At 45.8% G+C, this 24,611-nt stretch overlaps 1 protein-coding gene across 2 annotated transcripts in view; it reads right to left on the minus strand.

Annotated features, from left to right (window-relative positions):
• SLC15A4 (solute carrier family 15 member 4) overlaps positions 1-12,482 on the minus strand; it is a 29,449-nt gene extending 16,967 nt beyond the window's left edge. For both annotated transcript variants that reach the window (XM_066603400.1, XM_066603399.1), the window contains exons 1-4: positions 11,870-12,482; positions 2,876-3,162; positions 1,834-2,005; positions 109-180 (exon numbers count right to left, since the gene is read on the minus strand). In XM_066603400.1, the coding sequence (XP_066459497.1) occupies positions 109-180; positions 1,834-2,005; positions 2,876-3,162; positions 11,870-12,436 (1,098 nt within the window). In that variant the 5' untranslated portion in view covers positions 12,437-12,482. The remainder of the gene's footprint in view (positions 1-108; positions 181-1,833; positions 2,006-2,875; positions 3,163-11,869) is intronic.
• Between the last annotated feature and the right edge of the window lie 12,129 nt (positions 12,483-24,611).

Here is a 24,611-nt window from a genome sequence, read left to right on the forward strand (position 1 = left end):
ATAAAATAAAAATTAAATACATACCTCACCCAGCTCCCTGTCACCCCCCCAAAACTAGGGTTCTGTATTGAGACCGACTTATGTCACAACATAAGATACTTGACTTACCGTGTGATTTCCGCCACTAAATATCTGTGGAATTTTCAAGTGCAGACTCTGAAGAACATAAGTGGTTTGCATCTAAAAAGTGAATAAGACATCCAATCAGTATTTCATAGGAAGGTTACAGGCAATAGGAGTCACACTTCCCTTTATGGGTTGTCAGGTTAGAGGTCACATGTTAAAATCAGAAGCGAAATGGGATTAAAAGATTAAGAAAAAAAAAGTTCTCTCTCTCATCATCAGACCTAGCCCTGCAATTCCTCTGGCCCGTTGAGAGTAGAAGTCAAGCGACAACTGCCCGGCAATCAGAGGCCGCAGCATTACCGCCTGTTCTCCTCGCATCAGTGCTCACATAATGCCAGACGTTTGGAAAGGAGACACTGCAGCCTCTGAACGGCAGGCATGAGTCACCTGACTACTTCTGTCAGAGACCAGACAAGTTGCAAGGTTGAGGATGAGCAAGTCCTCTTTATGGTTTTAAAAAGTTAGTTCTAACCAGACAACCACTTGAAGATTTATGCAAAAAGTTTGATGTATAAAAGTTATGTAACTTTCTAATGTGGGTTGTATGTCAAATACTAACCATTTAAAGATCTTTACTTCAATAAGCGAGTAAAAATATCCTTTATATTCATAGGCTGAAAGCCCGCAATGATCATGTGCTGCGCACCAGTGCCCAGGATCAGCCAACAGATAAACAAGGACATAGCTGCACGGTGGGACGGCAAGAGCATTTATGAGAGTCGGAGAATGTTCTATAGATATAGCCTCATAACTAACATTGTGGAAGAAAAGAAAAGTCTGAAATATACGCAGGACATCCATCATACTACAGAAGCCAATCACATGCCTAGGCTCTGTACACATCCGCTAGAACTTGCATGGCAGATTCAGACATTTTGGGAGGAAAAATAAAAATTAAAAAAAATTAAGTCAAAGCTGCAAATAGTGATATTTGTCCCACTGAAGTGCCAGACACCGCAGTGAAAGCCAGCAGACCCCAATGTCAGTCAACTGGATTCGTTGTTTGCCACCATAGTTTGTTACGTGCCAGGTTTGAAGCACTACTTGTTTCAGCCTTTGAGAAACCCATGACTTCGGTGACCCCAATTTTCTTGCATAAAGCAGCTTTCATTTTCTGGAGCAGAATATGAAATGAATGCTGCTCTGCGACTGGTTGATCTGGGCAAGAAAAGCTTTTTTTCCTCCTTTATGACAATCGGCATAATCCTGCTCCATTAACTGCAGGACGCAATTGTCAGAGTGCTGGTCATGTGATCTGGAGGCCAGAAGAAAAGCACAGAATACACAGGCTGGAGGGGACCAGTTAGAGCAGGATTCTTCAGAGCTTCTTTAAAGGGTTTGTTGGGTTAAAACAAATTTTCAAGATTACACCCCAGACTGAAAAACACGACAAAGAGTACTAAGCCATCTCCAGGCTCAGCGATCCAGTACTGCAGTTCTGCTGACAGTGGAAGTCAGGTGATCACTACCTGCCAGAGACCATAGTGGCACCAATTGTCACTTGCATCCCGGATGTCAGGAGTTGGCTGCAGCAATTATGTGACGTCACGTCAGAGGCTGACAAATTACAGGGCTGCAGTGCTGGAGCTGGCCAAGTACCATTTGGATGGATTTTTTTTTTTTTTTTTTTTTTTAAATGGAAGGACATCACATGACAGCTTGCTACAGATGAAAACAATGTGGCATGACAGGAAGGGCATTACATACCTGAAAATATACCGTCCAGTAAGGAATAAGTGCCAAGAAGACTGGTATGATCTTCACAAGTGCCTTCACATCTTCTACTTTATCTTCTCTGAACGGTCCACCATGTGAAGCTTTGGCCATGTCCAAGATGCTTTGGCTGAGCCTCTCTGAACTACTGCTGCTACTGCTTTGCCTGTGGAGATTGTACAGAAAGTAGCAGCACATTATTTAACACAGCAAACAGACAATAGAATGGAGAGGACTTCTTGACCTCTATAGGAAACTGATCTATGCATGTGCAGGGAGGGTGAGGAGGTGAACTGTGACCATCACCCATGGCAAGATCCTGTGTTATCTATATACAGTAAAACCCACATGCACCTCTTCAAAACAACAAGTGCTCCAAGACCACCATCCAGTTAACAAAAAAATTCCATGCAGGAAAAAGTGTACCATCCAGTCAGTGGGGTTTTCCAAGAGTGTGTGTATGACTCATTTTCAAGACATTAGGTGTAAATCACATATGTCTGTGCGACTATAGCATGAGAAACTCAGGTGCAACTCACATTAGACAGCGCACGGACACCCATCTGCGTGCCGTCAGATCTTCACACACCCTGCACATAGTACATTCTACTTTAGTCCATGAATACACAAGCCATAATGAGCCGTCCGCAGAATACACTGTATATGGACATGTGAATGGGCCCTTAAGGCAAAGTGATGCAAACTGTAGTACACATGTACTCCTAGCCAGCGTCAAGAGAAGATGACGTCACAACACCCCAATATGCACCATGTTTATCAAGCAGTGTTCGTCTCAACCTTGCTACATTTTACTCTAGCACGCTTTAGCCACGAACCACTAGTGCTAATAAATCCCCGTAGCATCCACCGATATGCCACGTGTAAACCACACTATATAGCTGCAGGCAGTGACTACAGGAATCCGCTCACACCGAGTAGCCGTTGCATTATTATATTGGCTTCCCTTTGTTCATACTAGAAGAACCTCCGATAAGATTAGATTTTCAGCGTTGACCCCACATTACATTCTACTCACACTCTCTGGCTTTCAGGCTTCCGTGTACAGCAGGAGTAGCCCAGGATCCTGAACATATCGGTGAAGGCACTGCCATCGGCTGGCTTGGTAACAAAGAAAGTCTGTCCACACATGAATACCAAGAAGGACACCCCAATGCAGACGGTGGGAATTATGTATCCAGGGAGGAACCCGATGTTCTGCTGCACGTATGCAATTCCGCCAAGAGATATCATCGCTCCCAGGTTAATGCTCCAGTAGAACCAGTTGAAGAATCTACGAGTTGCCTCTGGCCCTCGGTCTTTGACCTAAACAAAAACAGATCCTATATTATAGACACGCACGCACGCACACACGTTCTGGCTCATCTTACAGGTCCCATAAGCCCATAAACCATAACCACAACATGCCAGTCATGACTCAGGCTTGTAAGGTTCTCGTTGTCCAATGACAGACAAGACAAACAGTTCCCATTACAGTACAATAGTTCTAGCAGAAGTCAGGATTCATCATGGATCCTGTAACAATGGAACCAGTTGTGGTGGGGCCACGTTGTTGAAATGCCAACAGCCGCACAGTGAACTTTATTTACACAAGTTTTTAGCAGCTCTTTTCATGCAGCTATATAGCAGTTTTTAATGTTCTACAGAAAAGGCATCAAGCAGCCAACTTCTATAGACTCTGGACCATATCCAATACTATAAACTGTTTAATGCGCACGTGGGAGCTCCACTAGTACTCCCAACAGTCTGAACTCCCTGTAGACAGAACAACTTGTCTCAAAGTGCAGACAGATCTTTGTAATGAAGTTCATTTACAACAGATTAGAGAACAGGAACAGAAACCTGGTGTTACAAGTGCCAACATTTAATATGAAGAGTCTTAAAGGAGAACTGCTAAGAGTCACACAAAGTCTGGAGATGTAGCCCTACTGTCCTCCAGTGCTACCGTGAAGACACTTCATATCCTGTGCTCTGTAAAGTCAGTGTGAATGAGGCTTTGGTTCTTAAATGAGGAGGCAGCGCTCCAGATTATAACACTCACACAGTTGAGGTGGCCAAGGGTTTCCCTCGTCACAAGAAATCTATCCAAAAATGGCTTTAATTAGGTACTGTACAGGAGTAATTAGAGGAAAGCTAGCTGTTTTATGTACCCTTTTGTCCGTGATGGATAACAAGCTACACGTATAGCATAAATGGCTGATCGGGCAACACTTTGACGAGTGCTTTTATAGATTAATACATGGCCCTAGACTACATGTTCAGTCAGTCATGGTTGGATTGACAAGACAAAAAAACATTCTACCTTATTTTTTCAAGCTACAATATTCTATCCGCCTCTGTCTCAGGCTTCCATCTTTGATGCTGAAAACAGCATTGAGTAAGAATCCAGGACAAAACCAGTGTTTAAGGTGTGAAGCTCTATGGTTCCACCATAAACTAAGTTATGGTGCCGTTCGGGAACGTGACAGGGAGCCGCGACCAAATAGGTTTGGAATATTTTTTTTGTCCCATTATTTTATCATGTGAACCTAGTTAACATATGATCAACTCAAGAGTGAAGCATCATATGCAAACCTTTCTGGCATGCTGAAGTTAGCCTCTGTTCTATAGTGTGCAGTCAAGGAAGCATTCCTGCAAGTCATGCAAGTCAGTGTTGGACTTTATACAAGCCTTGTAACTCCCTTATTTGCATATTACCAAGAGGAGCATGAATGGCCTTATAAGTCTCCTCACCTGCTAGGTGCTCTCCCTAAGAAAAGATAGCATTCCTGACAAAAATGGCTCAGAATCATGCAAGTCACAATATGAGGAGTGACTCCTTGTTAACTTGTAGGTCACACAGCCACTGAGGTGCAGCGTGCACCTTCACCTCAGGAGCCATATGAACCCCCATGTTCACAAGCTGGAGGTCACCAGGAGAAGGACCACATATTGGTGGGAAGGGTATCAAGGCAAACCACTGCTGGAGCAGTGAAGGGTCACATTTACAGGATCAGCAGAGTCAATGAAATTTTCAAATCTCATCCATGTGCTGTGGAACAATCTGCACAAGTCCCGTGCAGAAACTGGCATGTGGAATGTAAATCTGCAGCATGTCAGATACGCTGTGGAATCCACCTTTCCTCAGTGAGGGGGCGAATTCCATACTAAAATCAGCATCAGGCTTTATTCACTCAGGTGTTTTTATGCGGCTACGTAGCTGTGTTTTCATGCCTGATCAAATATCACGACCATCTGATGTTGCTGCAAATCCGTCCCATGTGAACACGCGCTTTATGTACCATGAGGCGGTATGACAGAGCGGCGGGCCCTTAATCTTAACACAAGTCTGCGCGTAAAGCTGGTTCAGTTTAACGTGACAATATACTGTCTTCTAGCCACAGGACCTGACCAATTCCAGGCACCGTCCTGTATGACAGCCAAGCCATGTCATAGCAGCTCACCTGATGTCCCATTTATACAGGACGAGCGCTGACGCCACCGCTGAGGTTGTTAGCGCTCGCACGGGCAGATCACCGCTGGCTGCACATTCTATGTCATGTGCGGAGCGTTCAGTCAGAAACCCACGACCCAGCGACTGTTTACATGATGACTAGAGATGAGCAAGCATGCTCGACTAAGGCAGTTACTCGAGCGAGCATCGCTCTTCCCGAGTAACTACATTCTTGCCCGAGCAGGCTCAGAGGGGGGAGGAGAAGAGTCCCCCCCCCCCCCCTCCCCCGAGACGCGCACCTGCTCGGACAAGAATGCAGTTACTCGAGAAGAGCGATGCTTCCTCGAGTAACTGCCTTAGCCGAGCGTGCTCGCTCATCTCTGATGACAAAGTCAGGCATGTCCTATTCCTGTCTGTCACACGTGGGAGCCACAACACGCCAAAGCACACGAATACCCAAACCAAGTTGGGCCCGAGCCTCAGATGCATCCTGCAGTTCTGGCTAGCATGCACCCAGCCTAAGGCTAATTTCACACAGCCGAGTGGGATAGGCTGTGAAACTCGGCCCAATATCACGCTCGCCAACATGCGATTTCCCCCAGAATGTGAGAAGTTTGTGTCAAAACTGCCTCACATCACTTCGGGCGAGTAGCGATCCTCCGAGAAACCTGGCATTGCACTCTTGCGGATCTCGCACGCTGTACGATGCTTTTGCAAGCCTCATTGAAAACAGACTGTGTTCGAGGGATCGCCCAAAGAGGACATACCGCCATTTTTTTCCTGCGCTGCAATGAAGAAAAAAAATAAAATAAAAAATGAAAACCCCAAACCACACACTCCTGTATATGACCCCATTAGCAGAATGAGGTTCATATTCTTGCATCTCACAACACACAAGTCTCATGTGATTTTCTCAGCCGTGTGAAAGCAGCCCAAGGGCCCTTTACACAGGCCAATACAGCTGAGATTCCCGCTATATGCAAGAATCTGAGGGACTATTGGTCAGTGTAAACGCACGCCCCAGCTTGTTCAGTTTCTGCATACAGGCCACCATTCACTTATGAACTGCCTGCTTGTTGTGAATGAAGGTAGGCCAGAATGATCCCCGGCCGCTCCACCTCCATTCACTAGCAACGAACGTTCCCGTCTAACAGGGCCCTTAGATGGGGGATATAGCCAACAGCTGACTCCACCATACACTCTGCAGTGAAGGGAGCCATTGCCAGATCCCTTTGGAATCCACTATGCCCCCCACAATATCTGCTGTTGGGGAAGCCCTGGGACCCTTATACATTTAAGAGGTCAGACAACACTGGGTAAATGTTCCAACTTGCCACATTCAGCAATGTGCACAGGCACCTTGATAGACCTGAAGCCCCAGAGCAGCGGCCCAGCAGGAAGCCTAGTCGCTGTAGGAGGCTCCACGCTTTGGACAATGTCAAATCACATTACATTTTTTCAATATTCAGAGTAGATTCTCAAACAAACAACGATGCTCAGGCGTCCACGCCACACATTCCTGCATGGGTTGTGAAAACGGGCCGACATACACAGGGAACAAACAAAAAACAAACGCAATATTACAGGATTTTTTCCCCAAAGGAATATGGAGCGATATAAATAAGGAGAACCTCATGATGATGTTTCCTTTATTGTCCTTGACTCATCAGTCATGGGGCTGGATTACATTAAGGCCGGGTATTGATACAGTGCACTACGCTCAGGGCTCGTCCCATGACCGCTGACTCAGGAGCTTTTATACCGCTACGACCACAATGGTTTTACTTCTTGTACAAGAAATATTGCATCTGATGCTTTACATTCTTCCTCTGTACTTGGTTTTCAGCCTAGTGTGGCGGTCACCTTACTAGGGGAGGTTTAACCCCTTAGGCCACTCAAGTTCTCTCCCAACAGCATTTAGCAGGGTGTTTCAAGCGCTACGCTAAACGCTGTACTATGACTCCATTGACTTCAATCGGGCTTCTCCGACAAGCGTTTCCACGCTGTCTGCTCCATTTTAGTGCATTGTAATGAGGCATGTTAAAAGCTGTAAAACATGTTTGAAAACACGTTAAAATGCCACATTTTAACAGACACCTGTGTGAGAGCAGCCCAAGACCCAATGCACATGGCCATGTGTGCATTCGGCCTTGGTGACAAGCCTATTTTTTGGCTTTAAGAACCAAGTTATTTTCATAGTAGCACTGCAAGAGCCATAAGCCATTGACATAGCCATACAAGGGCTTGATTATTTTCATAGGGTTTTTTTTTTTTTTTTTTTTTTTATAAATGGTGCAACGCTAGGATTTCCAGTAGTGTATTAAAAAAAATAATTACATTTTTTTTGGACACGGGGAGGGTTTGGTTGGTGGACTCATCACCCCGATTCACCCCTCAATACCACCATTGATACACTATAACTTCTAGCAAGGCTTCCTTGTATACTTCGGGGGTTCTCTAGCTTTCACATCACGCAACCAGTGGAGAGAAACAGGTAAGGCCTCATGTCCACGGGCAAAAGAAGAATTAAAATCCGCAGCGGATTTTAACTCTTCTCCTGCCCGCGGATCTGCATCCCATAGGGATGCATTGACCACCCGCGGGGTAGATAAATACCCGCGGATGGTCAATAAAAGTGATTTTTTTAAAAATGGAGCATGAAAAAATCTGGACCATGCTCCATTTTCGTGTGGGTCTCCCGCGGGGACGGCTCCCGCGGGCTTCTATTGAAGCCTATGGAAGCTGTGCGGATTCGCGGGAGACAAAAATCAGAATTTTGTCTCCCACGAATCACCGACGTGCCCTGTGCATCCGCCGAGCCGAAGAAAGAAGATCTGGCCGCGACGCAGAGAAGATGACGCTGCGGCGAAGGGAAGATCCGGAGCGGGCGAAAGGTGAGTTTATTCTTATTTTTATGCCTCATGTCCGCGGGGCAGGAGGGACCCGCTACAGATTCTCTACAGAGAAGCAGTAGCAGGCCTGATTTTCCCCGTGGACATGAGGCCTAAAGGCTTTCAGTTTACAACCCGCATTAGGAAAACACAAAGTAATAGGCCGGGCTCACACAAATGGGGTGGGTACCCCATGTGGGAGGCCCGCAGCAGATTTGGGCTGCGAGCAATCGTTTAGCAAAGATGTGTGTATTCGTGGCCCATACGCAGTGTTAATCCGTTGCAATCCAATTTTGGATTCAGGGTTTCTTAGGGGGTTTTCTCTTTCTGCCATTATACAATGGCGCCATCTGTTGGCTAGAGCCAGTACTGAGGTATGGGACATGCTGGAAAGGCCCCAGACAGTGACCAGTAACGTACAGTAAGAATACCCTGCTGGACGTCTTCCGACATCGGAGCTGTACAGCCTTCAATCGGAATGTCTTTAGAAGTCAGACAGTGGATTGGAAAGGGTTAATTGTGCATGGGCTGCGGGTCAGACGCCTCCATTGACATCAATGGAGGCTGGCCACACGGAGTCCATGGTAAGATAGAGCATGCTGCAATTTGTATACGCGAGTGTGAAGTAAAAAAATAAATAAATAAAAATTCAAAAATGCATGTCCTTTAATGCCCGCAGATCTACATAGTAACATAGTATGTAAGGCCGAATGAAGACAATGTCCATCTAGTCCAGCCTGTCTATCCTACTTTGTTGATCCAGAGGAAGGCAAAAAACCCCCAAGGCCAGAAGCCAATTAGCCCTTTTGGGGGAAAAATTCCTTCGCGACTCCCTAATGACAATCAGACTGTTCCCTGGATCAACCCCTAATAGTTCCTACCTGCCTGTATACCAGGATTGACACTTAACCTAATATTTATATCCTGTAATATCCTTCTCCAGAAAGACATCAAGATCTGCACGGATGGCCATCGCACAATTGGCAATTCAAGTTCAGTTGTGAACCCGGCCATGGTCACCTTTTCTGCCTCAAGCAGTAGTAATGTAGCCATGAGTGACACCCCTTATATGCTGTAGAAAACAGCCAAGTGTGACTCATACCTTGTTGCATTTTTTTACAAATTCACTCAAATTATAATGCAAAAGGTGCCAGGAAAAAAAAAAAAAAGTGTATTAGCACAATTTTGCAAAGATGCCAGGGAGAACAACCCAAAACTGGCTGAGACTGTAAGAGAAAAGCCATCAGCTTTCATCTGTAGTCCGCTTTTGAAAAAAAAATATAATCTTCACTGTGATTGGTTGATATAGGAAACAGTTTTCCTTTCATTTATTTCATAAATCTGCCCCTATGTGCGAAGGAAACCCAAGCCCACCATGATCAGATACCACTCGGTGAGCCCAAGATCTTCGTGGCCCAGCAGAGGATCCCCATAGACACACGGATAGGGAGCTATGAGTCGGGTGCCTGGTGGCCGTAAAATCACAGCAACGCCCCATGCAGACGGCAGGATCTGTGAGCCAAAACCCAAAAGTGGGTCCAGAATATGGAAGAAATGTCAGATACAGTTACTCTGGGTTTTGGCTGAAAAAAAACCAAAAAAAAAACAACTAACGGCCACTTGTCAGTTAGTGAGTGCTTCTCATGCTCTGCCCCTGGTGACATCACCACTGGTGATGTCAAAGGTCCTACAACATATAAAATAGAGCCTGGCTGACAGAACGGCACAGTTAGGGCTCTTGAAAAGGGGAGGACAAAAACAACAAAGTGAGAATACAACCAAGCTGTTATTATCTCAGACAACTCAGCGGTCCTGACAGAAGACACTGACTACCGCCACCACAGAGATCTAGTGAGCTAAAGGACATGCTGTGACATCACTGCTCTGGGAGGAGCCAACCTGTGTTTGTCTTGTGTGGGGATCTGGATGGATGTAGTATAGCTGTGTGATGTGTGGGGATCATAATGGATGTACCATGTAGCAGAACTGTGTGAATCAGGATGTGGCAGAGCTGTGTGTGATGTATGGGGTCAGGATGATGTAGTAAAGCTGTGTGTGATGTGTGCGGATCCTCATGGATGTACCATGTAGCACAGCTGTGTGGCGCATTGCACCACCAGAAACACTGGTACTACAACTTCCTAATAATTACTAGTCCTGTACTAAGGGGCTCTTATGCAGCACTATACAGGCCGTGTAATCACTGCTTGCAGTCAGCAGCCAGTCTCTTCAGCGACATGTGGAAGTAACGTCATCAGGGGAACTCCGTCTTCACAGAGCAGACATCACACAGACCATTCTTAGACAGTCCTGAGATGACAAGTCATCTGCTCACATCTGCAGTCAGCTGGCAGCCATACCTCTGCAAGATGAGCTTCAGTGGAAGTGGGGATCCCCTACACAAACATCCCCCACGGCGGAAAGACCCTAACAGACATCAAGCGTCATCTCAACAAGCACTAAGTAAAATAAGTTGTGTGCTGCTGAGGATAATTAACACATACATGGCCATTATTCTTAAAGGGCCACTCCAGCAACCCCCACACCCAGTTGCCTGTCCCACTCTGGAGGTCTCCTTTGTGTATTCCAGTCACATCCATATAGTGCAGCCCCCCAGTCTGATGCTCGTCAACCACCATTTTGAAGAACAATGGTGGAATTGTGGGCAGTGGGCTTCTCTCACCCACTCGGTTTTTAAGTTATGCTTATATAACACTACATGAAATCCCAGAGTGGCTCCATTAAAAAAAATTAAAAAAAACACACACACACACACACACACACTACTTTACATCTTGGGACAACCCCTTTGACTGCTGTTTGGCATCTTTATTTAAAGGGCTAAGTATCACTTTGCTCCCGCATGTTACTACACTGTACTGTAACAGAATGCTGGTAGGACTAGCCAATGAGAGGTGGTGGGGGTGTCTTAGACTAATGCAGAGGGGGCATCAGGGAGCCAGAAGCCATCTCTGTTTCTGCAGGCCGGAGGGTCGCTTTAATTACAGGGATTCCCACATGAGGTCGCTGGGGACACTCACCAAGCCAGCCAGTAAAGTGGCTCCCGCTGGGGTAGACTACATGGCCACAACTCAAGAGGCCAGGCACTGTTGGGCATGGGGCATCTCTGGCCAGCTATGCGATGCCCCCTAGAGCCCCTGCAGATGCTTAGAAGGCTTTTACCACAGTTATTATATAGTCACCCAATATCTGCTGCAGCCAGTGGGGCTACACCGGTCCTGCACAGGGCCACTTATGTGACCAGCAGTGGTCTCCTGCCTAAACAGACTTTCATGCAGCAGAGAGCAGCAGTGCCGGGGTACATGACACCCCTTCCCCCAGTGCCGGGGTACATGACACCCCTTCCCCCAGTGCCGGGGTACATGACACCCCTTCCCCCAGTGCCGGGGTACATGACACCCCTTCCCCCAGTGCCGGGGTACATGACACCCCTTCCCCCAGTGCCGGGGTACATGACACCCCTTCCCCCAGTGCCGGGGTACATGACACCCCTTCCCCCAGTGCCGGGGTACATGACACCCCTTCCCCCAGTGCCGGGGTACATGACACCCCTTCCCCCAGTGCCGGGGTACATGACACCCCTTCCCCCAGTGCCGGGGTACATGACACCCCTTCCCCCAGTGCCAGCAGAGAATAAAGCACCCATCTAGCAATGAATGGCATCTACCTGGTCCGCTCCGAATGGGGTGATGTTTGCCTTGACGGCGCCTACCCCCAGCGCCACGACCACCAGCCCGATGAAGAGGGGGCCGGCGCAGTACTTGGAGGCCTGCTCCCGGCACGGCGCGGCGGTCCCGTTGAGCGTGCCGTTAGGGGTGCTGCAGTTCTCCAGCTGGCTCATAGCGATCTCCCCGCAGAAGCCAGCGCGGGTGCCGGGGTAGGCGATCATCGGGAAGAACAGCATGCCCAGGAGGTAGAGCACCAGGCTCAGCAGGATGGTACAGAAGCGGCCGGCCAGCGCGTCCGCCAGCCAGCCCGCGAACGGGGACACCAGGTAGGTGATGCCCATGAAGAGCAGCAACGCCTGGCTGGCCTCCGCGCCCTCCCAGTCGTACACCGGCCCGTTCAGGAACAGCACCAGGTTAGACGTGATCCCGTAGAAGGCCACCCTCTCCAGCATCTCGGACAGCAGCACCGCCGCACAGGCAAAGCGGCGGCCGGAGAACACAGAGCCCTGCACGGGCGCCTCCACTCTACTGCCCAGCAGCGGGCTCTGCTCACTGAAGTCGTCCATTGCGCAGGTCACTGCCGCGCCACCCGGCCGCCGGGAGCCTCAATTAACACTCACAGGAAGTGTACCGGCTGCCGGTCACCTCCCAGTCACTACGTACACATAGCCCCTCCCACTCCTCCAATCACAGCACGCGCCCCCGCCCACTTATCACCTGCCTCACAAATCACAGCCCTCGCCCCTCCCACCCTCCACTGACAACACGCAACCCGCACTACACACTCGTGACTAGCGCCGCACCCTCGAGAATCTGATTGGCTGAGACCGCGCATGCTTCTCCCTCTGCGAGGCCGTTCATTGGTTGTTCGCAGTGGAGGTCATGTGATGTTTTTACAGATCTCTTTAAAGTACACAAGGCGTCACGTGTCTCAGGTCAGGTGATGATGTCCAGAAGACAGTAGGAGGCTCACTTACGGGCACCGTGCTCAGATAACAGTGAATGGAGATCAGTGCGTCCAGAGAAAGTCACAGAGGCAGTATATAATCTATAGTATTGACAGAGCCCTTCACAGAACAGACTACCTAGAATAAAACTGAAATGTTATTAACCCTTTCCAATCCAATTTGTATCCTGGTTTTCCTAGGGGGCTTACTCTTTTTCTGCTGTTATACAACAGCGCTATATGCTGGCTAAAGCCAGTACTGCATGAGGTGACACATTGGATAGGCTCCGACAGCAGAGAGGTTGGCAATATACAGTAAGAGAACCCCGACGGGCGTCTTCCAACATCAGAGCTGTACGGCCTTAAACCCTAATGTCTTCAGAGGTCAAACAGTGGATTGGAAAGGGTTATTTATTAAAATATAGGGAATGGGCTATATCTGTCACCTACCGTCAGGGTTACAGACTAGAGATGAGCGAGCGTACTCGGAAAAGCACTACTCGCTCGAGTAATGTGCTTTATCCGAGTATCGCTGTGCTCGTCCCTGAAGATTCAGGTGCCGCTGCGGCTGACAGGTGAGTCGCAGCGGGGAGCAGGGGAGAGCGGGTGGGAGAGAGGGAGGGAAAGATCTTACCTCCGTTCCTCCCCGCTCTCCCCTGCAGCTCCCCGCTCCGTGCCGGCACCCGAATCTTTAGACCCGAGCACAGCGATACTCGGATAAAGCAAATTACTCGAGCGAGTAGTGCTTTTCCGAGTACGCTCGCTCATCTCTATTACAGACCTTATCACTGTTTTTGTTTATCAGGGACTACATTCCTAAGCACAAGGGCAATAACATATCAGGTGATTGATTTGGAGCTTAACCCTCTTCAGCATTGCATCTGTGGTAACGCACAGAGCAGACTAGACTAGCAGGAATCTATCATCCAGGCGCTCTAGTAGTATACTGGGTTGATACATTTCCCGGCTTTGCTGTCTGTACTGTCCTGGAAATTTCGCCTTGCTGACACTGGTCTGTTCTCTGTCTCTCTGATTGCCAGCGGGTGACATCAGCTGACTCTAGGGCCGCTATATGCAGTCAAAGCTGTAGCATTACATATTAAGGGATATTTCAGAGAGACCCTCTAGGACTTCAGTGTCACATAATTTTCTTGTTATTATCATCAAGAGAAGTGACCAGTATTCTAGAGTCCCAGTCCCAAAGGCAAACTGGTTTATACTAACCCAGTTGCTATGTCATGGACAACTCTTAGACATAACACGTACCACCCACTATGCATGATCATACTCGTCCCATTAAGTTCCATCAATTAAGATGCTGTTCTATGAGACGTTGGTTCAGACCTGAGAGATCTTTTTTTGTCTGTTTTCTGGTTGACTACTCCCTATGTATTCCATCTTTGCGTTACAAATAGGGTTCCTGATGAACTACCGGAAACCTGGCAAGGAAACGCATTGAACTGAACTAGAACCTAACCAAAGTCACTTTACATTGAACTAGAGTAGTTCTTTACTGATAAATCAAACAGAACTATAGCTCTCTCATATTGAACTCTAACAACCCCATATTGATGAATATATCATCACCAATAGGTATATTGTATTTGATAGATCGAATGATTATTATTCATTCCGCTTGAGGTTTACTATCATAACGACTTAGGACTAGTAGAGTACTGCTACTGCTAACCTACCCAGATAGCCTACTGTAAATTATGGTCTACGAACCTTTTATTGTTGTGGTACCCTATACTGTATCTCAGAGTTAGTCTGTGTGAATCTTTGGCGGTATACACACGTTTCTCTGTGCTCCCACAAGGGTTTCCACACAAATCTTGATATTTGGTGTATGTTTGTCAGCCCATTCCCTATATTTTAAGAAATATTATAAAAATTTAAGTTTTATTCTAGCTAGTCTGTTCTGAGACCATTGTGTCCAGTCTAACAAATCTCACCCATGTGGTGCAGAAAAATTCAACGTAGAATTGATGTGCGGTGGAATTTAAATCCCCATCATGTCAGTGGTGTCCTAAGCATGTGCAGTAGTATAGCACAAGCCATGGGGATGAGATCCACCAAATCCTGGCCACAGGAAAATGTCCATAGTACTGGTGTCATATGTCTCCACCGGTACTATGGGTGCAGACATGGGTTGGCCAGGCTCAGTTACACAGAACGCCCAGGTGATGGCCACAGCTGCGGAATGGCTACTGCACACACGCCTCCCCAGAAACAAATGTACCGGCCATCCCCCTGACAGCTGACACATGTCCCAGCCTGCCTCACAGCTCCTTGTGATGCAGCTGCGCTCGCATGTCTGCTCCCCTCCCCCGCTGTCACTACCACCGCCAACTGCCGCGGGGGCCGCCGCCGCCAACAGTGCTCTCACCCTCCATGGCGCTGCTCCGATCTGCACTTGCATCCCTGGAGGCACCTGTTCCAGGTCGGGCAACTCCAGCATGCGCCTCCGTCAGTCCTGCAGCGGCCACTCATGCTGCTGCTTGACCAGCTCCTGAAGCCGACTCCATCAGTCCCAAAACACTTCCAAGGCATAACATATACCATGGAACACAGTGAAGATAGTCATCAAGAAGTGGAGTAAATTTGGCACAACAATGACTTAATTCTTCATATGTCTGGGCTGTGGGGGCATGATGGAAGCCATCTCTAACAAAGAAAAACATCCAAGCCCGGCCATGTTTTCCCAAAACCTACATCAAGTCTGCCAAAATATTTGGGAGAACCTGTTATGGTCTGATGAGATCAAGCTTGAAATTTTTGGCCATAATTCCAAAAGGTATGTTTGGCACAAAGCCAACACTGTGCATCACTAAAAACACTATAGGCCCAATGCCCATGGATGGATTTTTGCTGTGGAATTTGCAGCCAGACACCCGCCGCGAATACTGCAGCAATGTCCGTTCATAGACATGCTATGTTAAAAGATTCTTCCCTACCCACGAGCGGAATCAACTGCGATTTTCCGCTCATGTGGAAGAATAGTAGTATGCTGTATTTGGTGGGAAAAATCAGACAGATGGCTTCCATTGCAGTCAATGGAAGCCGTTCAACCCATGGCACTTCCGCAGTGAGTACTGCAGAAGTATCACGGGAATCTGCGTCATGCGCTGCACTACGCATGCACTCATGGCGGATCCAGACAGGTGAGTATAGGGTCTCTGGGGGGCACCGGGTCTGATTTCGTTGTAAGATTTCGCAGTCGGAATCCAATCCGGCCGTGGGCAGGAGGCCTACCCACAGTGAAGATGGTGGAGGCAGCATTATGCTTTGGGGCTGTTTTTCTGCTGCTGGAACTCAGGCTTTAGCAATGGTGGAGGGAATTATGAACAGTTTCAAATATCAGTCCAATTTTGGCACAAAACCTTCAGGCCTCTGCTTAAAAGCTGAAGATGAATTTCACCTTTCAGCATGATAATAACCCAAAACTTACCTCTAAATCAACAAAAGAATGGCTTCACCAGAAAAAGGTCAACATTTTGGAATAGCCCAGCCAGACCCCAGACCTGAATCCAAAACGACTGCTGCTATAAAGTCACAGGGTACATCAACAAAGTATTAGTCTTAAGGTGCACAGATTTATGCAATCACATTATCTTTTTTTTTATTTTTCCACCCTAAAATATTTCAGTTTTTCAATGTTATTGTACAGATGAGTCACATCAAAGGTGGAAATAAATCTGAAATGATTCATCTTTGTCGGATTTTTTAACAATACAAAAACATGGCATTTTAACAGGAATATGTAGGCTTTTTATATCCACTGTGTGATAAACTTGCAGTGTCCCATAAGGTGACCCCGGACACATGGCATATGCTGAGGAGCTGGAAGGGCAAGATGCTGGCTTGTCACAGCAGCACTCACCACGCTTCCTCCCGGAGGGACACGCGCAGCCAAAGCCAGGGCAGCGTTGGGCCTCTTTGAGACACTCCCGGCATGGGGATGCCGAATAGATGGTGGAACAGGGATTACGTTTGTCACGGGTGATGCCACTGTTTCGGCATGAAAATCGGCGGAGAATAAATGAGCCGCAGACAGGAACAGAGTACACAAGGTCCCTGGGAATGGTCAGGGCCTGGAATAACTTTAGTGGGTAACAACTCCACAGACACAGGGCAAATAGAAACAGTATTCCAAGTGCAGGTAAGAGTTATGGATATATACAGACAGACTTGAAGATGAGTATCTCCACACAGTGATGTGTGGAGGTACAGTGACAATCGTAGACGCGTACATCCACCCAACGGTCCCAGACTTCAGGATGCTTGGGTGTGAACAATTGAGAAGAGTACCTCTGCATTGGGCCTTGAGAAAGTCTTACTCACTAGTTGCTCACTCTCTCTTGGGGGGCTCACTCCATCCTCATCACAGAAACAAGCACTCCGGGAAACCTCTCCTCCTCTTCCAGTTTCAACACATGAGAGCTGTGGTTTACTCACTCAGCTGGAACTCAAGATGGAAGCAACTCTAAACTCCTTTCCCGCTCTCAAGCACTCACTTTTATAGCCCCACTCATACCATGTGACAGGACATAAATTGATACATATACCAGACAGTCAGCTCACACTTTGCAGACATTAAAGGGGTTGTCCCGCGCCGAAACGGTTTTTTTTTTTTTTTTAACCCCCCCCCCCCCCCCCCCGTTCGGCGCGAGACAACCCCGATGCAGGGGTTAAAAAAACAAACCGCTCAGCGCTTACCTAAATCCCGGCGGTCCGGCGTCTTCATACTTACCTGCTGAAGATGGCCACCGGGGTCTGCTCCCTCCGTGGACCGCAGCTCTTCTGTGCGGTCCATTGCCGATTCCAGCCTCCTGATTGGCTGGAATCGGCACGTGACGGGGCGGAGCTACACGGAGTCGGCATTCTGCACGAGCGGCTCCATTGAAGAGAGCAGAAGACCCGGACTGCGCAAGCGCGGCTAATTTGGCCATCGGAGGGCGAAAATTAGTCGGCTCCATGGGAACGAGGACGCTAGCAACGGAGCAGGTAAGTAAAAAACTTTTTATAACTTCTGTATGGCTCATAATTAATGCACAATGTACATTACAAAGTGCATTAATATGGCCATACAGAAGTGTATAGACCCACTTGCTGCCGCGGGACAACCCCTTTAACCTCTCATTTGCTGCAGCTGTGCAATACACATAACAGAATGACAAGACAGTTTTGCACAGAGCATCTACATAAGCCACACATGTATGACACTATGAAGGGGGCCAGGAAAGCATGTACTGGGCCACTATAAACTGACCGTATTCAAATAGTAACATCTGGCATTTCAGCACCATTATGATAAAGCAATCAAGCTATTTAGATATAAAATATATTTTTTGAAATATAATTAGTAGGTGAGAAAAAAGTTTTCAACATAAATTTGATATATATATATATAAAATTTATTATTTTTTTTATAAGTCTGAACATTTCTACCAGCTCCACGGAAATGGGACTCTGACTCCACTGCCCTGCCTTAGACAACAAATCAGCAATGTGTGATCGCACCATCAATGTTTCCATTAGATCTTTTCAGTGTTTAAGATGCACAACTGGTTATGAAAGCTTCTTATCAAATACGGATGTGTGAATGGAGCCTGAGGTGCCTGTCACACGGGCAGAGGTAGACCGCAGGACGCACTGCAAGCCACTGTAAGTTCCACACCCAAATCCTCAGGCTACCTGCAGAGTTTGATGTGTATTTCTGTAGCTCTGCATCTTGTGGTGTGTCCTGGTGGAATTATTCTGCTCATGTAAAATACCCCTTAGGCACTCTTCACATCTGCCTTGGAGGCTCCATAAGGGACCTTCTTCACAGAAGCAGTAGAAAAAGCCAGACAAAACACAGTTTTATCTAGTAAAATGATAGTTGGCATGACAGAAACCTGATGGTCCCTGTTATGGTCAGTAGGGTGCATGATGAGCCCCTCGTGTTGGATCCAGCACTGTCGTGATTTTCATTGTTTGGCTCCTATGGCCCAATCGATCAATGGAAATCAACAGTGCAGATAGGTAGTCCTGTGGGAGTATGCGCAAAAAGACTTATGTAAACACAGCGCTTTTGCGCCGTGAACGTTACACTTTGGCACATATTGTACTTTTTGCATTGACAGGGACATTTTACATGGGTGCGCAGGACACACCTATGCCATGATTTAAAAGGCTATGTAGCCTAATTAGTTGCAGATGTGTTCTTTTTCCTGCGAAATTGAACAACGAAATCCGCAATAACACAGGTTTTGAGTGCACATTCCCCCATAGACCTCTATGGGGCCTTAGGAGCACAGTCGCACACTAAAATAAAGCATGCTGCATTTTGGGGGTTTTTTTGCGTGCTCAAAAGACAAATGAGAAGGAACCCATTAAAATCACTGGTTCTATTCTGTGTATTGCGCCCGCAAATATGCGTGCAAATACATCCATGGGAAGCCGCCCTTAGAGTGTATTTAACCTGAATTTCCAGTGGTTATTGGAGGAAATACTATGGACATATAGTGACATATATCGCCCATAGGCTCCTCTATTATTTTTTTTTTTATGTTTTTTTTTGTTGCAGGATACCTCTGTATAGAGTATGGCAGTTGACACAGTCTCAGATGGTGCAGGGCAGACGTGGTGAAGCCTGTCAGCTAATTTACATGTAGAGCCAGATTAACATTGGAAATATAGGAGCTCCAACTGTGGGCCCCTGTTTCCTGGGAGTGGGCCATGGTTGGTGCTTATCTCATCCTTTATGTATTGATGTCTGACACTTTCTGAATATCCTCATTTATGGGCCTACTGCTATTTATAGCCTTTTTTTATTTAATTCACAGATGCCTTTGAGGTTTGTACAGGCTCCAGTGAAATTAAGGGTTGTTCTTTAGGGCCATTTTTTAGAATATGATTCCCATTTTGGGGATTTTTAAATGTTTTTAACAGCATGTTTCACAAATAGTACTAATAAACGTGGTTGTCACACAAATTCTTCTTTTGTTGAACTACATAGCTAACACGACAAGAGCCGAGAGGAGTATTCCCACCCACTCTTCTGCTTCTGCTGTACTGGGTGCAGATACTGCCCAGCACCAGGGCATAGTGTGTGGCAGTGCACACAAATCCCTGACACTGGTTGGCATCAGGACTCTGTGCGCCTGGAGGTGTCAGTATGTGTAGGTGTCTAAGGTCTGAATATTTTTATTTTTACTCTAGTCCCAGTTGTGGTTAATTTTGAAGTCTGGTGTCTCACAAACGTTTTTGGGTCGGTTCTCATTAATTTAGGCGTTTGATTTGAGGTTTGGGTCTAAATTAATACGAGGTCTGAATTAACCCCCTTGGTGGCATGCCCAGAAATTTTCAGAGAATAGCTCCACTGCCCATAGTGATATAGCCTGGAAGATTTCCGAGCTATGTTCCACTATAGGATCGTGCAGAACACAATGCCATAAACTGTGGCATTGTGTTCTGCCCACACACCGCCTGCACAGTCCCACAGAAAACAGCGCAGCACTTTAAAAAAAGCAGGAAGATATAACCGATGTGCCAGCAACTTCCCGCTTCTTTTTTTGAACTCCTGCATTGTATACATGTTGCCACGGAGACCAATGGCTAGTCAGAAGGCGGCCGATGGTCCCTGTGGCAAGGAGAACTGGTGATCATCTGTCAGATGATAGCTGGGCACCAGCTCTTACAGTGGAGAATGGAGAAAACCTCTGATCTTCGCTGTTTAACCCTATACATGCCATGGTCTGTGCATGTAACGGGCTTTCACCATCAGACCACTCGCAATGTGATCAGGGGGTCCTGATGGGTCTCTGTGACATCCGGAGGCTTGAATATAGCCTCCGTGTCTGCCAGCTAAATTAGGCTATGATGCTCAGACTCTGTCTGAGCGTCATAGCCAGTCTAATACCCTGCTATGCCTCAGCATAGCAGGGTATCAGAAGAAGAAAAAAAAAGTATTATGCAAGTCCCCTAAAAGGACAAAAATGTAAAAAGAGTAAAAAAATAGTAAAAAGATTATAAAGAAAATAAAAACGCCAAAACCCCACCTTTCTCCATCTACTTTGTAAAAAATTAAAAATTAAAAACAAAATTACATATGTGGTATCCCTGTGTTTGTAATGACCCAGAGAAGGAAGTTAGTAGATTATTTAATCTGCAGAGTGCACGGCATGGAAAAAAAATTTTTTAAACGTGATAAAAATAGCTAATATAGCCTCTCTCACCATACAAACAATTGAATAGAAAGTGATCAAAATGCTGCACAGATCAACAAATGGTACTAATAAAAACTACAACTCATCCTGCAAAATAAAAACCCTTACACAGCTCCGTTGATAAAAAAAAAATAGAATGCTAGGGGTCTTTGAATGCAGTGATAAAAAAATTAATCCTTTTTTTTAAAGTGTGAAAAGTAGTGAAAACGAAAAAAAACCTCTTACAATTTAGTATTGGCATAATCATACCGGCCTGTAGAATTACTTTAATACATTATTTATACTGCTCAGAGAATGCAGTGAAAAAAAAAAAAAAAAAAACTTACAGAAGGAAAGATTTTGTTAATCTTGCCACTAGAAAAAATGGAATAAAAAGCGATCAAAATTTTACATGTTCCAAAAAAATTAGATAAATAAAGACTAGAATTCATCCTTCAAAAAACAAGGCCTTCTAGAGCTCTGGCAATTGAAAAATAAAATTAATACGGCTCTTGGAATGTGGCAACACAAAAGCAAACCTTTAAGAAAAAAAAATGTTTTAAATGTACAAAAATAGCAAAACATAAAAAAACTGTATGAACTTGGTATCGCCGGAATCGTGTAGATTCAGAGAATAATGTTATCACATTATTTATTCTGCACACTGAACGTCGTAAAAATGAAATCCAAAAAAACAAATGGCAGAATTTCTTTTTTCCCCAATCTCCCTACAATATTTTTGCAACACATTATATATACCCCAAAATGATGCCATTAAAAATACAACTTGTCCCACAAACAACAAGCCCTCGTATGGCCTGGTCAATGGAAAAATGAAAAAGTTATGGCTCTTGGAAGATGACTAAAAATTTGCTGAAATTAAATGAGTGGCCCATTTCAAAAAACTGCCCTGGTGGGTACGAAAGGGTGGTAAGAAACCCGCCACTCAAGGAGTTAAAGGTGTTTTCCAACCCTATGAGTTTTTCTTTTACAAACAGTTGAAAATGGTGTAAAATAACAAAAGGAGTAATACTATATCAAACACCTGCCACTCCCATGCCAACGCTTCCCCGATCCCCAGGAGGTCTGTATTCACCCTATTTCAGTGACACTGTGTTGTCTAGACATGTGTCTGGCTGAAATGGGTATTTTAGGGGTGTTGACCATCACTGTTACAGCCAGTGACCTGGTGCAGTGGTCACTTTTCCAAATGGCACATCATCATTTGAGCTCATGAAATAAAGATCAGTGGGGTACCAGAAAAGTGTTAGCGCTTTGTTCATTTTGTTATTTTTTGCCATTTTGTCAGCCTTTTGTAAAAGATTTGATGCAGCTACAATTTAACCTGGGCCGAATGAGGGGTAGATACTTCAGGATTACAGTAGCCTGAATCCTCCTGCGAGCCCCATGGCAGCATCTAGCATCAGAAGGAAAGAGCTCAATAGTTAGAGTGAGAACTCAAATTCTGAATAAAAGAGCACAATTTATTGCTTTATTAATGCAGTAATTGATAAGTCTTAAAGGGGTTGTCCAGTTTTGAACAACTGATAACCCATCCTCAGGATAGGTCATCAATAGTTGATCAGTAGGGGTTCAGTTGAATTCAGTGGAAGCAGTGCCTGAAATACCAACCCAGGCCACTGGAAAGGGTTTGGAGAGGTCTTCTTCCAGTTCCATACACAGTGACATTGAACTGGTAAACAGCTGATAAGCAATATAAGACTAGTGATGAGCGATAAGTAAAATGTTCGGGCAATTAATTTTCAAAAAATAATTGGGATGGCCCAATTCCAACTACCACTAAAGGTCTTAGGATCAAATTCTATCAAGAATAACATCTATATGGACTTTGAAAAACTCCATCCAGATGTTGCCCTTGGTGAGATTTGGACCTAAAACTCCAGCTCTGTAACACAGCAGTGCTAACAGCTGAGCCACCATACTTGTCTGGAACACTAAGAATAAACATCCAAATATTTCCCTTGGTCAGATCTGAGTCTAGAACTCCAACACTGCAAGGTAGGAATGCTATAAGCTGAGCCAACACAACTGTCTTTTTTGTTCTAGAGGAGGAGAACAACAAGAACAAACACAAAGCCCATAAAAACATCATTCAAATGTTGCCCTTGGACAGATTTAAACCTAGAACTCCAGCATTGCAAGGCAGTGGTGCTAACAACTGGGCCACCACCATTGTCCTTTCTGCTCTAGAGGAGGAAAAGAACAAACACAAAGAGAATAAAACACCTTCCAGAAGTTACCTTTGGACAGATTTAAACCTCGAACTCCAGCACTTCTCCTTTCCTCTTTCTTCTCCAGAGGAAGAGAATATGGAGAACAAGAATAGTAAACACAAAAAGAACATACAAGCTCCATTCAGATATTTTTCATAATCAGCCATTAACCTAGAATCCTAGTGCTACAAGACAACAGTGCTAACCACTGAGCCACCAAACTTCCTTCTTCCTCCTCATGTATCTCTGGAGGAGAAAAATAAGATCTTCCACCCTTACCTTCTCCTCCTCCTTATACTCCTTCTCTTCCTCCTTCACTTTCTTCTTCTGCTTGAGGAGGAGGAAGGAAAAGGAAGATAGAAAAGAAAAAAAATATGTGGTGACTCAGTTGTTAGCACTGTTGCCTTGCAGTGAAAATCCTAGGTTCACATCTGACCAAGGGCAATATCTGGATGTGCTTTTCATGTTCTTTTTGTGTTTATTCTTGTTGTTTTCCTCTGGAGCAGAACAGTGTGGTAGCTCAGTTGTTAATACTTTGCAGTGCTGGAGTTCTAGGTTCAAATCTGATCAAGGGTAACATCTGGATGGAGTTTTTTAAAGCTACTGCAGATGATGTTCTTGTTAAGGTTTGAACCTAGGGCCCCGGCACTGAAAGGTAATGGTGCTAACCTCCGAGCCAAATTCATTAAAACACACACTCTGCTTCTCTGACTACCTGTTGCCCACTGTGCATTGGTAGTGCCTCAGTAAACTAAGACACTGCTCTGCTCTGATTGGCTAGGTAGTTTTGCATCTGTGGAGTTTATGACCCAGAAATCTCTGGCTTCTTTGAAAATAACAACACAGTGGACTGTGTCACCTACCTGAAGATACTGCTACTTCCTGTGCCCCCTGAAATAAATAATGCCCTGTGGCCCTTGGAAAAAGTTATAATGCAATAATAAAACAATAATAATGAAATAATCACCTACATTATTCCCTCTCAAATAAATATTACACAGTGCCTCCTACAATGATTTATAATATACTGTGCCCCCTAAATAAATTATATCACTCACTGTGCCTCCTGAAATGATCTTCTCTTTTCTATGCCAGTCCAAACCTTCCAATCACAGCTCGTCTCTTAATACATCCCCAATCTTGCTGCAAGCAAGTACTGGTTTACAATTGGGATAGTATTGGTTTGCAATATGGGGAAGAGAGACTTTATGGGCCCCCAAGGGCTCCTGGGCCCAGGTGCGACCGCACCCTCTGCACCCCCTATACGTACACCCATGGATACTTATACACATCACTCAACTTCCTCTCCTCTACTGCCATGTTCCATCAAATGCTAAATGTATGCAGGTATCCTCACCTAGAAGCAAAG

The sequence above is a fragment of the Eleutherodactylus coqui genome, chromosome 5 (assembly GCF_035609145.1).
Source record: "Eleutherodactylus coqui strain aEleCoq1 chromosome 5, aEleCoq1.hap1, whole genome shotgun sequence".
Taxonomy (NCBI): domain Eukaryota; kingdom Metazoa; phylum Chordata; class Amphibia; order Anura; family Eleutherodactylidae; genus Eleutherodactylus; species Eleutherodactylus coqui.